This window comes from Lagenorhynchus albirostris, chromosome 2 (genome assembly GCF_949774975.1).
Source record: "Lagenorhynchus albirostris chromosome 2, mLagAlb1.1, whole genome shotgun sequence".
In the NCBI taxonomy this organism is placed as follows: domain Eukaryota; kingdom Metazoa; phylum Chordata; class Mammalia; order Artiodactyla; family Delphinidae; genus Lagenorhynchus; species Lagenorhynchus albirostris.
The window spans coordinates 182,202,274-182,219,465 of NC_083096.1; the positions used below are offsets into that span (position 1 = coordinate 182,202,274).

General features: G+C 52.9%; 1 protein-coding gene across 3 annotated transcripts in view; it reads left to right on the top strand.

Annotated features, from left to right (window-relative positions):
• The window catches only part of NPHP4 (nephrocystin 4), a 126,234-nt gene that overhangs the window by 69,119 nt on the left and 39,923 nt on the right, over positions 1 to 17,192 (top strand). For all 3 annotated transcript variants that reach the window (XM_060141619.1, XM_060141617.1, XM_060141618.1), the window contains 4 exons: positions 13,065 to 13,126; positions 15,094 to 15,201; positions 16,473 to 16,621; positions 16,778 to 16,969. In XM_060141619.1, the coding sequence (XP_059997602.1) occupies positions 13,065 to 13,126; positions 15,094 to 15,201; positions 16,473 to 16,621; positions 16,778 to 16,969 (511 nt within the window). The remainder of the gene's footprint in view (positions 1 to 13,064; positions 13,127 to 15,093; positions 15,202 to 16,472; positions 16,622 to 16,777; positions 16,970 to 17,192) is intronic.

A 17,192-nucleotide genomic window follows, 5' to 3' on the forward strand; every position in this document is an offset into this window, starting at 1 on the left:
GGCTGAAGCGTGGGAACGACCTGCCTGCGCCCCAGTCGGGGGATGGCTGAATGAGCTGATTTATTTGGACCGTGGGTGCTATATAGCAGTGAAAATGCCAAGATAGGACTCTGCATATCATTATGGCTGAACCCTCACAACGGTGTGCTGAGTGAAGAAGGCAGGTTCTGAAAGGAAACGGACAGCATGGCAGCATGTAAGTGGCTTTGAAATCAATTGCGTTTCGTTTGTGAATCCAGACTTGCCAACTGGGTGACCTTAGACCAGTTGCTTAATGTGTCCGTCCCTCAGTTTCCTCAGCTGTAAAATGGATGGATTAAAGGCCTACAGATGAAAAACAAAACTTGAGGAATCTTAGAAAAAAGTTTGGAGAATATTATTATGACCTTGAGGTTAGGAAGGCTTCCTTAAACAAGATAGACAAAGCACAAACCAAAAAGAGAAGATTGAGAAACGTGATAATGTTAACATGTAAAGCTTTTCTATGAGAGAAGACTCCATAAACAAAGTTAAAAGACAAACCTCAGGACTGGGCTTCCCTGGTGGCACAGTGGTTAAGAATCCGCCTGCCAATGCAGGGGACACGGGTCCGAGCCCTGGTCTGGGAAGATCCCACATGCTGCGGAGCAACTAAGCCCGTGCGCTACAACTACTGAGCCCGTGCGCCACAACTACTGAGCCTGCGCTCTAGAGTCCACGAGCCACAACTCCTGAGCCCACGCGTCACAACTACTGAAGCCCATGTGACCAGAGCCTGTGCTCCACAACAACAGAAGCCACCACAATGAGAAGCCCGTGCACCGCAATGAAGAGTAGCCCCCGCTCGCCGCAACTAGAGAAAAGCCCGCGCCGCAGCAACGAAGACCCAACGTAGCCATAAATAAATAAATAAAAATTTATATATATAAAAAAGACAAACCTCAGACTAAAAGATACTGGCAATACATAAAACCGTTAAAAAGTAATGGAAAGAATGAGGAGATTAGAAGGAAGAAAGATAATAGAAAGAGCTCCTCCCGATCAGTAAGAAGGAGATAAACAACCGACAAGAAAAACAGGCAAAGACCCTCAGAGGTCATGGAGAGGGTTAGATGAAAAGAGGTTTGTCAGGGTGCGCAGGCTGCCCGGCTCGGGGCAAGGGCTTCACAGTTGCTGTCAGCTGCATTGATCTTGTCATCCTGCTGGCTGGCAGCATCGGTGGGCAGTGGCCACATGTTCATACCCCCTTTCAGCCCAACTAAATACAGATCCCAAATCTCACTGGAAACAGGGCGACCACCAGGTCAGGAGCAAATGCAGTATTTGCACAGAGCTACTGTTGACCCCAGAGTCCTTGATGGGTACGAACCAGTGCCCGTGTTGCCATCTAGGGAAGTGGGTTCCCGCCGGGCCGGAAAGCTTAGTGTTGGCCCCGCTTCTACCGTTTTATATTAGCATTCTGGAAGAAAGTAAGGGAGTGTTTATTAGGATAGGTTTGCTCAGCGTGCCCTCCCCTTACCCATTCAGCAAACCCTATTGACAGTCTGTGAAGTGCCAGGTACATTTTAAAAAGAGACAGTAAGTGAATAAACCACCAAATATTTAGGTAGCAGAGAGAATGCTGTCCCACTCTAGGGTGGGGTGTTGACAGCAGGCAAGCTGTGCCTATGTGAAAAGGGAGTATACGGGAATTCTCTGTCCTTTCTGCTCAAAGTTGCTGTGAATATAAAACTGCTCTAAAGTCCATTAAAGAATAAGACAGAGAATAATATGTGGGGAACTTAGTTATACCTGTCTTGATTTGATTAACCTGTGTTCAGGATTTATGTTTCTGTTTCCATATTTGAGGTTCATCTGTGGCAGAGGTCAGCAGACTTTAAGGCCAGATAGGAAATATTTTAGGCTTTGTGGGCCAGATGACCTCTGCCACGGCTACTCATCTCTGCTGGTGTTCAGTGAAAGCCATCGAGGATGTGTAAGTGAACAAGTATGGGTGTGTTCCAATAAAAATTTACTTATAAGCACAGATCGTGTGCCAAACTTGACCAGTGGGCCATACTTTGCAGATCCTTTTTTTTTTTTTTCTTTTTTTTTTTAATGTGTAATAGTCTTTATTGAAACATACCCAAACAGTAGCCAGAGTAATCTCTATTTTTTAATTTTTATTTTATTAAGTCTTTTGAAAATGTAATATATTTAAATGTTCAAAAAATGTTAAAGTGGGAAGTAGTAAATAGATGACCCAATTTTCTAATGGGTTGCTGGTCTTTACCAATTGATAGAAGCTCTTGTTACGTTAAACGAGCCCTTTGTGATGAGGTTGCAAATTTATTTTCTCAATTTGTCTTTTTTCTTTTGACTTTTCTTGTAGTGGTTTTGCCAGGAGTTTACAAAAATTTTCATAGTCATCATCTTTTTTTTTTTCTTGTAAATTTATTTATTTATTTTTGGCTGCGTTGGGTCTTCGTTGCTGCGTGCGGGCTTTCTCTAGTTGTGGCGAGCGGGGCTACTCTTGGTTGCAGTGCACGGGCTTCTCATTGTGGTGGCTTCTCTTGTTGTGGAACATGGGCTCTAGGCACGTGGGCTTCAGTAGTTGTGGCATGAGGGCTCAGTTGTTGTGGCTCACGGGCTCTAGAGTGCAGGCTTAGTAGTTGTGGGCCACGGGCTTAGTTGCTCCGTGGCATGTGGGATCTTCCTGGACCAGGGATTGAACCTGTGTCCCCTGCATTGGCAGGCGGATTCTTAACCACTGCGCCACCAGGGAAACCCCTCATAGTCATCTTTTTTCAATATTTTCTTTTAAAGCATTAAGAGATCATATTTTAGTTAGAAAGGTCTTCCACATTCCATGGTTACAAATAATTCAAGTTTTTTTCCTAGTAATTTTAGGGCTTCCTTCTTATATATACATTTAAATCATTGATCCATTTGGAATTTATTCTTGTATAAAATATTAGTTTACATCCAATTTATATTTTTCTAGATGGCTATCCAGTTATCCCAATACTATTTAATTCTTAATGTTTTCCCCATTGATTTAAGACACCACTCTTATTATTTATTGAATTATTACTTGCATTTGTTTATATTAGTGGGTTCTATTTTTTAAAAAAATTTATTAGAGTATAGTTGATTTACAATATTGTGTTAGTTTTGGGTGTCCAGCAAAGTGAATCAGTTATACATATATGTATATCCACTTTTCTTTTTTTTTAGATTCTTTTCCCATATAGGCCATTACAGAGCATTGAGTAGAGTTCCCTGTGCTCTACAGCAGGTTCTTATTAGTTATCTATTTTATATATAGATCCTTTCTTTTTTGTTGTCTTTATCAGGTTTTGGTATTATGAGCATTTTAGGTGTGTAAAATGAGTGTTTACTTGGGGTTCTCTAGAGAAGCAGATATACATACAGTATGGGAAGAGATATATGATGAGAAATTGGATCACTCAATTACGGAGGCTGAGAAGTCCCGTGATCTACTGTCTGCAAACTGGAACCCAGGAAAGCGGGTGGTGTAATTCAGGCTGAGTCCAAAAGTCTGAGAACCAGGGCAGCCGGTGGCGTGGATTTCATCTGGGTCTGAAGGCCTGAGAACAGGGGGCCGAGGGCAGGAGACTGATGACCCAGCTCTGCGGTCAGGCAGGAGGGGTCTAGTTCTTCCTTCCTCCACCTTTTTGTTTTATACAGACCCTCAATGGATTCAATGAGGCCTCCATCCCCCCACCCCCACCCCGCCCCACCTAACAGCGGGAAGGGCAGACTGCTTTAAAACTGAGTCACCCCTTCAAATGCGAATTTCATGCGGAAACACCCGCACAGACACACCCAGAATAATGTTTAACCAAACATCTGGGTGCCCTGTGATCCAGTCAGGTTGGCACTTAAGATTTTAAGCTATTTCTGTGTTTGCTACCCTTTCCTGTGCTTTAAAATAGTTTAAACAAAAGGCAGCATCTGTTTCTTGAAGGTCTGATAAAACTTACCTATAAAACCATCAGGAACTTGGTGCCTTTTGAAGGGATGTTTTGACAACCATTTAAATTTCTCTTTATGGTTATTGATCTATTTAGGTTTTCCATCTCATCTTGTGTTACCTTTTGGGATACATATTCTCTAGAAAAATGGTCAATTTCTTTTAGTTTACAAAGATGTTGGGATAAAATTGTATCTAATTTAAAGCTTCTAATTCGTATCATTAAATAGCAAAAATTCAACCAAGTAAATTTTAAAGCTCTAACTGGCTTTATTGAACAATTAATGAATTAGGTAGCATCCCATCTACCAAGTAGAAAGGCACTTGGAGGAGCTGAACAAAAAGGAAGACGTTTATAGGCAGAAGGTGGGGGAGGGGGTAAGGAAAGAGAGGGCTACCTCACCTTCCTCTGGGGGATGGAAGGGGTCCACGTGGCTGTTACCTCATTGGTGCCAACCAGAAAATTCCAAACTGGCCAGTTAAGACCACTTTCCTGGGGAATATTGAAAGTGCAGTTAGGTAAGGTACCAAGCCATGGTTCGGTGACACTGGCTTAGTACAAGTGACAAGTGACTCCATTCCGGGCCGGTTGTTTCTTTTTTTTGGTTTTTTTTTTTTTTTTTTTTTTTTTTTGCGATACACGAGCCTCTCACTGTTGTGGCCTTTCCCATTGCGGAGCACAGGCTCTGGACGCGCAGGCTCAGTGGCCATGGCTCACGGGCCCAGACACTCCGCGGCACGTGGGATCTTCCCGGACCGGGGCACGAACCCGTGTCCCGTGCATCGGCAGGCGGACTCTCAACCACTGCGCCACCAGGGAAGCCCGGTTGTTTCTTTTTGAAAGTATCTATGATTAGGTTCCCTTTCTCATGCCTAATATTTTGGTGAATCTCTCCCTTTCTTGGTCAGGCTTATCCAAGGTTTCTTCACTTCATCATTCTCTTCAAAGAACTAGCTGTTGGTTTTACTTATTGGTTCTCCCGTTCTTTGTTTTTGTTTCTAATTGTATCTTTAATTTTAATTAACTTAATGAAAATTTAATTTTATATGCTTTTATCAAGTCCACCCTCTTAATTTTGAAAAAGTTTACAAAAAGTTGAGTGCTTGGCATTTTTTCCGTTCATCTGCTTAGGAGTGATCTCACTTAAGGGTCTGCAGTTTTCTTCTAGGTGCAGCGTGGACTTGCACACGTTGTGATCTTTAGTGTTCTTACTGCCTCAGCTGTTGGGCTCAACTTCAGTTTGCTTTTACCTAGAATATAGAAGTGTTTTAAAGTATCCCCATGTTAAAAAATACACTAAACTCTCCTTGCCCTTTCACGTGGGCCCTTGCCCTCAGCCTTAAAGCCCGGCTCAGATGTCTCTTCCCTGCAGAGCCTCCTTTCCGCATCTCCTGGCCTTGGTAGGTGCTGCTCTTTATTTTTTATTTTATTTTATTTATTATTTATTTTTTATTTGGAAAAAGGAGTTTTATTTTTTAAATTTAACAACTGATTGTGTTTTTTTTTAACATCTTTATTGGAGTATAATTGCTTTACCATGGTATGTTAGTTTCTGCTTTATAACAAAGTGAATCAGTTATACATATACATATGTTCCCATATCTCTTCCCTCTTGCGTCTCCCTCCCACCCTCCCTATCCCACCCCTCTAGGTGGTCACAAAGCACCGAGCTGATCTCCCTGTGCTATGCGGCTGCTTCCCACTAGCTATCTATTTTACGTTTGGTAGTGTATATATGTCCATGCCACTCTCTCACTTCGTCCCAGCTTACCCTTCCCCTCCCCATATCCTCAAGTCCATGCTCTAGTAGGTCTGTGTGTTTATTCCTATCTTACCCCTAGGTTCTTCATGACCCTTTTTTTTTCTTAGATTCCATATATATGTGTTAGCATACGGTATTTGTTTTTCTCTTTCTGACTTACTTCACTCTGTATGACAGACTGCTCCTTATTTTATATCATCTGTTGTCTGTTTCTTCCTTCTCACTACTGCTTTTGGGGTGTGTCAGCCAGGCTTGCCCTGGTGACAGATAGTTCCGGAATCTCACTGGCTTAAGACAGAAAGCTTTGCTTCCTGCTCTCAGTACACGTCCATGTGGGCTGGGGGCGGCTCTGCTCACTATGGTCACACATGGCAGTTGTCACCAGAGTATTGCCGGCCGCTCCCCCCCAGCACAAAGAAAGGCCCAGAAATGACCTGCGTCCTTCCTCCCAGCTCAGGGGCTAGAGCTGGCGTGTGGCCCCGCCCAGTCTCAGGGGCTGCGCAGCGTCCCAGGGAGGCCGCAGAAGGTGAAGAGGTGCCGATCCCCGGTGTGGATACTCGTTCGGCATTAGAGACGATCATGGGAGCATCTCACCAGTGGGGACTCTGCTGGTCCATCGTTCTGTTGCCCAAAGGATTCAGCACGTGTGGGTAGAGAAATGGGTCACTTGGGACTCTTCCATGATAGAAACTCAACTCAAAATAGTCGAAACGGAGAGGGAATTGATTGGCTCACGTGATGGAAGAGCCCTGACGTGAGGCCTGGCTGCGTCCTGGCCCTGGAGTGGTGTGGTGAAGACCTGGTGTGTCTGTCTGTCTGTCTCCCACACCTCTGTCTGCTCACCCTCCAGCTGTCCGTGGTGGCTTCCTTCCAGGCAGGGTTTCCCTACATGGTGGCTCTGGGAGCTGCTCGGTTATCCTCGGACTTAGGAGTCCCAGCAGGAAGAACTTCTTTTGCTCAGTTGTCCGGTCAGAGTCCTGAGATGGAGCCCCTCCCTCTGCCGGGTCACCTGCTGTACCCCGAATGACTGGGAGGGGGGTGAGGCAGGGCGTGCATCCTGGGTCACACTCCCTCTTTTGTGTGGGGTTGGGCCAGGGGTAAGGGCTGGGAGGGTGATGCCCCAAAGGGAAACCATCCTTGCTGCTCTCGGGAGAGAGGGTGGACAGTGGTCACCCGACGGATTGAGGGCCTGCTCTCCTGTCCCAGGTCTTTCCCTGCACTCAGCTGTTTCCACTGCGTAGTTGCACCCCAGCTTTGAGGAGCTTTTCCTGCATTTCTTGATCTTCGAATGAGTAGAGATTGGTAGTTCCTGCCAGTGGCACCCGGCCTGTCTTCCGGAAGCCCACCATCTCCACCCCCGGAGGCTCTGCTGGGCACAGAGCAGGGAGCACTGTGGAGGTTCAGGGGGTGGGGGGACCCCACAGGGAGGGCTCCCCCACAAGGCCTCTTGCTTTGGGCTCGAGATGATCCTGTCGCCCGCTGAGCCGAGCCTCTTTCTGGGTGACTGGGTGGAGGGTGTTACTCTCCCGTGTGTGGGGCTCACCGAGCCCCAGCCTGACTTCCTAAGGTTCAGAGCTGCTGGGTGCATACCCTTTGAGTTCTCTACCAGAAGGGTTATTGCTGCGTCCTTGGCAGACAGGAGCGGATGCTTCAGCTGCTGGAGGACTCAGGGATTGAGCTCTGGTGCAGACGTGCGGTAGCAGCGTCATCTGGTTTTCAGCTCCCGTTCGGGGACCCGCAGATCTGCGTGGATGCAACCTGTTTCCATTTGGTTTATTTAATTTGGATTTATCACCGCATTCATGTCACATTAACGTGATCGCCTTCACCCCAGGCTCCAAGCATTTGAAAACGTTGCCTCCCAAGACCTAACATAAGAGACTTAAATACCGGCTGATGTTTCACTTATGATGGAAACTCTTCCTGCTTCAGTCTTTTACCAACCTATACAGTTCCTTTGGAGATCTCAATGATATGCAACTGTCACCTTAAGTGAGGTGCTCTGGCTTTCTGTTATGAATGATCCTTTTTATTTGTTCTGCAAAATTACCAGGGAGCAAAGGTCCATTCATCACCCTCCGCACGGGTGTGTGTGCGGGGCCGCTAGAGGGCCCTCCGTCTCCAGGTTTTGGAACCCGGCATGGCATTCCCCTGACCCGTAGTTTGCTTTTGAATGTTCTGGTGGCGTCAGGATTTTGGTGTGTCTGCTTAATAGATATAAAAGCGGCCGGGTGGAAGGGGCCATTGAAAATACATAACCCTGGTGTTTCCCAGAGCACACTGAGTTGGACGCTTGACGTGGTTGTGACCCCGTGTGCGGGCGACATGCTCGAGAGCATCCTCACTGACAGGCAGCTCGCCTGACCCGAGTCGTGTCATCCAGGACATCACGCAGCAGTGGAGAGAGTGAAAGATGTCGATTGAGCAGGGATGGAAGTTAGCGGCCGGGAACCTAACACACCTGTACGGCATCTGCCGGAGAGCCTGAGTGAGCGGTTCAGAGCCAAGGCTTCCAGGAGGGAGATCACGCTTCTGAGCCTGGTCTTTGAAGGTGACCCCAGCCTAGGGCTCTGGGCACGTCTCATACTTCCCACTCCTCTTGGGCCTGATTCGCCGAGACAGGGCACCTCTGGATTCCTTCAGCACAGAGACCCAAACCCACTCCATCGACAGCATCCCTTTACCTCTTCCTAGATTTTGCTCACTTCCTCCATTCCTGTGATCAAAGTCTTCAAGAGGATGACTTTTTAAGCCCAAATAATTAGGAATAACGGCCTTTCAAATGGGTCGGCCTTGTGAATTCTGAGTGTCTGGAGTACCATTGAATGCTGAGTAATCCTTTATTTTCAAGGTCTGTTGGGGAAAGCTGTTTTTCACAATCTCTATTTAAATCACAGAAATTGTGTCTTTGGCTGTGACGACCCCTTCCTTCCCCCTGCCCTTGGGGCAAGCTGTTGGGCCCCATCCTGGAACATCCCCACAGCCCCGCCTTCCTGGTCCGAGGCCTGGCCCCTCCCTGCCTGGCCCTGAGCTGCCACGGTTGCTAAGCAACAGCCTCCTCTCCCTTCAGTTAAGCACAGGCAGGTCTGTCTGCAAGGCAGCCTTTTCCTCCACGAATCCCACTCATCAGGCCCTGCCAGCTGATTCTCTTTTCCTCCGCCCCCCCCCCCGAATGCGCAGCTATGTTCAAGCAGAAGCGCTCTCTGGAGGGCAGCTTGCACTGTGGGGTAAAGGGCTTGAATGTGTTCATGCGTGGGGACCCCACCAGCCTTCCCAGGGAGGACAGTGGAGAGACCTCTGCTCTCTGCAGCCTGGAGGATGTCACCAAGCCTGCCGCCTGAGCTCTCTCGTGCCTGTGTACTTATTTTCTGTCTTTCTGTGATGCTCGCCCACTCGACTCGTCAGCAGTGCTGTCTGAGAAGTGCTGACCTGAAAGGTAGCCCTTCTTGCCCTGGAGCGTGGAGTGGGCTTCAGGTCCTCGTGGTCTGCACACCTCCCCACTCCCCCCAGGCTGAATGCAGAGAAGCGTGGGATGCAGGTGTGTGACCTGGCGGGACGCGGACAGCCCAGGTTTGGGGCAGATCGCAAGCCCCCTCCTGGCCTTTTAGTCAAGTGTAGGGCATTCGGGCTTCTAGAAGCTGAACTGAAGAGAGGACTGGACACTTGAGCTTCTGTCGACAGTGCTTTTCAGCAAGTGGAGGCTGATCGGGGAGCAATAGGGTGTGGGGGAAATTCATCTTCAGACGGGGGCGCGGCGGCTGCCGCTGCAAACGTGTCTGTCTCAAGTGCTCGGTGTGGCCCTGTCTGCGTCTGTCTGTGTCGCGGTTGGCTCGGGTGGCATGGCAACTGCTGACTCAGTCCCTTCCGAGGCTGAGGTGTCCCTGAGCTGCACAGAGCGCCTGGCAAAGCTGTCGTCTTAGTCTCTGCGTTCTTCCTTTAACGACCAGGTGATTTGCCTGAAGCCAGAGCCGCGCGGCGCCACGGCCAGACGTGGACGGTAGTCCCGGTGGGGTGACAGGAGGGCCCCATCTGGGGAGCCACCAGCATCCCCTGCCGCGGGGCCTCATCCTCTGCGACGGGCCGCCTGGTGCCATCGGTCCAGCCAGGAGCGTCGTCAGGCTCCACCTGGGACACAAAGACATACCCGATAACGATCAGTAAATTAGAATTTAAGTTATTTTAAATTCCACGGGTAGTACAGGAAAACACGCTTACTCACATGTCTAAAGGGTGAGGTTCTAGCCCCTCACTGTTCCTACCATTCCACACATTTCAATGAATTTACCTACAGACCTTCATCCACGTGTCGTTTTCTTTCTTTTCCTTTAACAGAGGTGGGATTCCCTTACGCGGGTTGCTTGGTAACTTGCTTTCCGCCCTGTAACTTGTCTTGGCAACGTCCCACGTCAGGACCCGCCCGTCGACCTCCCCCTTTTTAATTGCTTCCGGGCTCCACACCCAGATGGGCCCACTTTAATTCAGGGCTTCCATTTTCAGGAACGCGTGGGCCGTCCTCATGGTTTGCCGTTTTCAGCGGGGCTGCGGCAGAGGTTCTTGTGCGCGCGTCCTCGTGCGCGCTGCAGATGTCACCACGCACGAGGCCTTTGCACACACGTGAGGGCCCCATGGTTTGGTCTTGTCGGCCCCGGCAGCTCGCAGCCTGGTCGTGCTCAGTGGCGGAAGGCGGGCTTCCCAGTCAGACCTCCACACCTCCGTCGTGGCTTTTGGGAGGCTTGGAGGAATGACAGTGACGCCTCTGGAGGGCACTGTGTTGTCCAGGCAAGACCGTTAGATTGTGTAGTTTGCGAAGCAACTTAATCAGCGAACGCCGCGTGGAACATTAGAACAGAAAGATTTGAAACCAAGTAATTTTGTGGTTTTGGTGTATTTTCTCACAGCCCGTGCCTCACTGGGGTGTGTGGGTTTGGGCCCTGGGGTCCCCAGCAGGCACTGCTTTCATCCGCTGCAAAGCCTTTTTTGTGCAGTTGGTTGTCTAGGAGGTTAAGATTGTGTAAGTCAGGATGTAAAGAATCACCTCAAACACATCGCGCAGTGCCCAGCTTAGACGACCTGGGGAAATAAAGAGCGAGTGAGGAGTTTAACGGGCTCGGAGGGTTTAACTTTCCGCAGGGTTCAGAGCTTCCTCAACTAGAGGACACGCGGCCCGGCTCCCAAGCGCCAGGCTTCTCTGAGCAGAGGAAAACGGAGCCATTTCCTGCAGGCTTTTCCTCGCTGCCAAAGTCAACCCGTGTAGTTTTTTTTTCTTTTTTAACATCTTTATTGGGGTAACCCGTGTAGTTTTCAGTCTCCTTTCAGGGTGGAACAAAGGAGAATCCGGCGTGCTGCTCTTCTGTTTCATCTTCTAGACTGTTCCGGGTGGCGGGGTGGTGGTGGTGATGAGTGGCTGCACGGAGCCCTGAGCTGCCTGGGGAGAGGCACGTGGCTTCAAGGACAGTGGGGCCCTGGCAGAATCCTGGTCTGCGTTTTGCTTCTCGCGAGATGACATCTTTCCTGGGAAGCGAAGCTAACTCCCTCCAAAGGGAGCTCGTTTCAGGAACCGGAGGCTCCCTGGGCTAGAGGGCGCCGAGTTCTTTGGAATCACATTAACTTGGCTTTGAGAAAGGAGCTGGGCTGGCGAGGGGCTGGAGAGCCTGTAGCTCAGCTCAGGTGGGACCAGCGGAGTTGGGGGCCTCCCTCCACGCCGCCCCCCGCTTTCCCCGCTCCTTATTCCTCATCAGCTGGATCTCTCCTCCTGGGGTGAGCCTGCAGTGCCTTCTCCAGGTGGATTCCGAGGTGGCTGGAAGGGGCTTTGGTGGCATGTCGGCCCCAGGGCACCGCAGGGCCGGCTACGGGGGTGCTTCGCACGTGCGGTTCCTGCCTGGTGGCTGAAGCTGTGCTGTGGTGGGATTCAGGGCTGCCAGGGGAGTCGGGCGTCCTCCCTTCAGACTGCACAGCATTCAGGGTCACGGCCCTCGTGTGCACTGGCCGGTCGGTAGGTGCTAGGTGCTGCCCGCACCTGCCCCGTGCCGTGTGCCCTGGGGCTTGGGGGCCACGGGGTCAGGTGAGCTGCTCATGGGCACCGCCCGGTCCGGGGCTCAGACGTGGCTGTGCAGGGACTTGGGCAGCAGAGACCACCGGGGAGGGAGGGAGGGCCAAGTGCAGGCAGTCAGGGCCACACGCGGGTGACAGGAGCAGGGCTAGTTACCTGGGCGGGGGGGCATGATTTCTCAGGGCCCAGGACGTCCTGAAGTCCAGCCGGCGGTTGCGTCCACATGTAGCGGCCAGAGTCGGGTCACTGTGAAGGGGACCGAGGTGCATTAGGAAGGCGCGGTCCTCAGGGAGACCAGACGTGTCACCTCGGACAGGTGCCCGGTCCCACCTGGGCCTTCGGGGAGCGGAGGGGGCCATGTCAGGATGGGCCCCGGTCAGCGGGCAGCCCCACCGTTGACTGGAGGCGATGATGTTGGCGGCTGACGGCAGAAGCAGCGCGTGTATATGGGCTGATGGGGAGTTGATGGGTGGCCCCAGACGCCGGAGCACAGTGCTGAGAGTCTGGGGGTTTCAGGGACTAGAGTGATGTCTGGACTCCTAGACAGGAGTGCAGGGCCTGGGATCGGGGTGGAAACAGCACAGGCAGACTCCAGCCCGGTCTTGCCCTGGGCCACTGTGCGGTGACCGTGCTCGGCGGGTGGGGACAGCGCCGTGGGAGTGGTTGCTGCCTCTGCAGTTGGGCACCTCAGGTGCTGCAGGAACCAGCCTTGCATCACCCAGGGCCGGGGCGCCCTCGGCCCTCGCTCCAGGGACCCTGTGGAGGGCCGACCTCACACCCCTAGAGTGAGTGGGCCTCAGGGGACGGGCTGTGAGTGATGGGAGAGCCAGAGCGCCCAGCCGTGCCTGCGTCTGTTTAGAAGTTTCTTATGTAACAGAACAGCAAGTGGGCCCCAGCCAGGGAAGCACCGGCCCAGGCAGGCATCAGAGCCCGGCCGCACGAAGGCAGGGGAGGGTGAGCAGGGGAAAGGACGGGTGAGCCTTGAGGTGAGCGCAGGAGAGCCTCAGGTGTCTGACAGCCTCACGTCTCCCTGAGCGCACACGGAGTGAGCCTGGTGAGCAGGGAGGAGGCCGAGGAAGTGGGCAGCGAGCTCGGGCTCCATCCTGCGGGCGGTGACTGGGGACGAGCGCCCTGGGTCTGCTCGCCAAGCACTGGGGCTGCCCAGTGGCCGCTGCCCAGCTCCGAGCACCGGTTACCGTCGAGGGGAGACTCGCGCCAGGCCTGCCTGAGCCGGGCTCCGGTGCCCTTGCCCCACCCAGGCTGACGGCCCCTTCCCGGCCCCTGTGCTTCCTCCCAGGCCTGCCAGCACCACCGCCCCGGGGGCTCACCACCCCCCAGGACTCGCCAGTGGGACCAGGGGTAAGTCCAGGCCCGAGAGGCCTGTTTCGGAATTCCGCAGTCAAGTATTTAAAGGTTCTGGGGGCGGGAAAGTCCCCTTTGCATCTTTAAGAACAGTTGATGTCCTGTTTACTTGTGAGGGCTGGGAAGCGTCCCAGTGAGCCGGAGGGGAGGGGCCCCCGGGTGTCGAGGTGCAGGTGTCCTCAGCCGCCCTCCTGCCCGTCTCTGCGGCAGGTCCCTAGCGCGCTGCTCCCAGCGCCGGCCGTCAGGGCCGTGGCTTCTGCTGCTTGTTGATGATCCTGCAGTTGCCATGGAAGGCCTGTGTCCGCACTCAAGCTGATGTGTTCTCCCGCAATTATGTCTGACGGCTGGGAATCTTTCAGGACTGAATGGCCTTTTTTCCCCTTCTGGGACACAGAAGAGCGGTCTTCGCAGCCTCCTCTCCTGACCCTCTGTCAGGAGAGGGTGCTGGTGAGGCCGTGGATTCCCCAGGCAGCAGCCGGGCAGGTGCGCCGAGCAGCTGGTGCTGGAGGGGACAGGGCGGCACCAACAGAGGCCAGCACGTTGGTGGGCCTGTCGGAGAGCAGACGTCTCCTCCGGTGCTAGGAGCTGCGGCCGCCCCTCAGGGATCCTGAGCCGGGTCTGCCTGTGGCTCGGGGCTGGCTCTGGCCAGCGTGGTTTTTGAATGAGGTCAGAGTTGGCTTGTCCTCCTGATGACCTTGTCTGCCAACATCACCCTGGACGTTGACTTTCTGGAAAGGTTGAATGATTCGGTATCCAGGGCTGTCCCCAGGATGTGGCTTTAATGTGGACCGTGCAGCTGGGAAACTGGACCAGAAGTGAATGTGGTGTTTGCCCGAAGACACGTGTTTGGGGACAGCCTCCTGGCCCCCGCTGGCCTGTCCCAGCATTTTCCCTCCGGCGGTTGGCATGGTGCCCCTAAGTGCTGAGGGGCCACAGGGCAGCACCTCCAGCCCCAGAGGCAGGAGGCGCTCACGGCGGCTTGTGGGCTCTGAGGGGAGCTGAGCAGACCCTAAATTATTCTCTGCCCCTAAGATGCTGCCCGGATCCCCCAGTGCCCCTCGCCCATTTCTTCAGCACCTCATCGTGGGTTGGGTCCTTCTCTGTACCAGCACCAGCCCTCCCCCGCCCCCCCCCGCCCCCGGGCCAGCTGTCGCTGCTGCTGACAGACGTCTCATTTGTTAACGTGGACATCATAAATAGAGACCAGGATTTGAGAGACGGGTCTTCAGCAGAGCGAGGGCCCTCCACCTCTTCACACCGGCCTTTTAGTGCAACGTTCGTTTTCTCACGTTAGTCACATTTACCTGACTCTGTGCCGGGTACCTTGCCAAGCCCTTTCTCACCGTAGGCCTGTGACCTAGGTACTGTTAGCACCCCCATTTTACAGATGAGGAGACTGAGGCAAGACCAAGTTAGTTAGGCGACCTGCCCACGTCACGTGGCAGTGAAGTGGTGGAGTGGGGCTTCCAGGGCCCACATCAGCTGCCATCATGGTCACTGCCTTAACGGGCGGGTTCATGTCGTAGGAACACAGGTGGTTAGAATCAGAAGGGGTCTTGGAGAAGTTTAGTCCAGGGGTGGAGGTGAAACCCAGAGAGGTTCAGAGACAAGCCGGCCCTGCAGCCCGAGTGTCAGAGAACCCACCCGGCTTCCCCGGCCATTTCCCCTTCTCCACTTGCTTTTCCTTGTTAGTAATATTTTTATTCAAATATTACGATGTGGGAGAAACCACAGGATTGCCCCTCTCGGTAGTTAGAGAAGAAGCAATTAGACGTGATGCCGGGTTCCAGGAGATCCCAGACCTCACCGCTCCCTCTGGCCGCACCAGAGCCCTCCTCCCTCCCTCCCTCCCTCCCTCCCCCCCTCCCCCCCTTCCCAGGGGCCTCTGCCAGCGGGCGGTGGGCGGGGCTTAGTGAAGGTACTGGGGTGCATTTGTCGTCTTACCCAAGCTTTCTTCCCTTCAGCTGTCGCTTTCCCAGCTGGCGGCTTCCCCACAGTCCCCAGCTCAGCGCCGCTCGGCCGAAGCCTCCTCAAAGCCACCGGGGAGCCCCACGCTCTCCCTGGCCCCGGGGGTAAGTAGGCTGCCCCTCCTCTCGCCTGCCTCCTTCCAGGAAATGGCTCCAAACTCCTGAGTTCTGTGGCAGTCTCTGACTTCGTGAGCTGCCCTGGTCCTTGGTGAGGTGACCAAGACCTTCCTGGGTTCTCTGTGTTGCGGGCGTTGGGTGGGGGCTGGACATCACCCCCTTCCAGCTTTAGATCTTTGCCACCGTCCGTCTCGGTGGCCAAGGGTACTTGGTCTGGGAGCTTCTCCTGCCACAGGGCTTGATGTAGGCTCTGCTCCACCTGAGAAGACAAAGTACGAGCGCCCTTAGGTCTCTGAACGTGAGAGGAGAGGGGAGGTTTCGCTGGAGATGTAAATAGAGGTCAGTCCAAGTTGCCAGCTCCCCCTCCAGGACGCTCGCCCTGCGGCTGGAGGAGAGTTTGTGAAGCCCACCGTCCCCGATCCCAGTGGAGCCAGAGGGCTAAAATAGGCCTGTTTCCTTCTACTGAACTTGGGGGACTCACGTAGAGTTTGCTGGTTCACCTGCAAACTTCAGTCTTGCCTTGGAAGTCTGCTGAGGAAAAATGGTTCCATTTAATTACTTCCTTGAAAACCCTCACGGTGAAGTGCCTGATTCTAAACTATATCTGGGCTCGTGTCATTATGAAGAGCCTTCATCTCTTCTGTTACCGGCGCCTGAGGCCCGTGTTCCTTGCTTCCAGTCACGTGGGGCTCCTTCTGAATGAAACGGGAAGCTTGGGAAGCCAGTTGGAGAGAGAGCGTCCCAGACCCCGTCAGGCTCTTCCTTTAGACGGAGGCGGGCGGAGGGTGCCGGTGAAAGCCTAGAGCATTCGGTGACATGGGGACAGGGAAGCGTTTACACAAGCTCGGGGGCTCCGTCCCACAGTCTCCCTAGCGTTATTGGAGTTGGTTTCATCTTTCTGTTCCGTAGACGTGGTTTTGATGTTCATTCGCCTTCTCAGGCAGCAGATGTCTCCTGTGCTACTGGGCTGTTCAAAAAATTATGATTCCTTCCTCGTTGCTTTTCGACTCACATAAAACACAGGATGCCCTGGTGAATTTGAATTTCAGATAAACAATACTTTCCAGCATAAGTGTGTCCCAGATATTGCATGGAATATTCTTATACTGAAATTACTCACCGCTTCCCTGAAATTCCAGTGCAGCTGAGCCTCCTGTTTTCATCTGCAATGTGACAGAGGCAGTTCACCCACGAGCCCCAAGTCCAGGCATCCTTGGTGCCTGGGTTGGCCTCACCTGGGGCCCCACTGTGTTCGGCAGGAGTTCCCCTTGGAGGGCAGGATCTCTCACCTGGAAGCTGACCTGAGCCAAACGGCCTCGGTCCCGGGCACCTCCACTGCTGAGCAGTTGCAGGAGCTGCCGTTCACACCTGTGCACGCCCCGATCATCGTGGGAGCCCGGACCAGGAGGTGAGGGGCAGGTCTGGGAGGGCCCAGGGCAAGTGCTGTGTGATCAAGACCCTTCGAACCCCTGAGCGGTGGGCTTTCCTAGAGAGCTGGCTTTCCGGGTCCTGCCTCTTGGTTGGCCCTTTCCTGGAGGCTGGCTCAGGAGGCCTTCTGTCGCAGCTCTGGAGGGAAGCCGTCACGAGCCTCCCTAGCGCTGCTGCGGTCCGCCGGCTTTCCCGAGATTCTGGACGCCAACAAGCAACCCGCCGAGGCCGTGGATCCTACAGACCCCGTGAAGTTCAACCCTCAGAAGGAAGAATCAGACTGTCTGCAAGGCAACGAGATAGTGCTACAGTTTCTTGCCTTTAGCAGGTAAACTCTTGACTATTTGGTCTGTTGCTCTTTTCTTGGCTTTCGCCTTTCTTGCGCTGAGGAAGAACTTCTTTGTGGCTCTGGGAGAATACTCCGATCCGGTCTTAGCGGGACTGCGGAATGCCCTCTGTCTTTATTTTCGTTTGGCTGGGACCCACCCACTACCATTTCCAAATGCTGTAAAACGTGCTTTGACCGATCTCCTGTGGTCCTTAGTTACAGC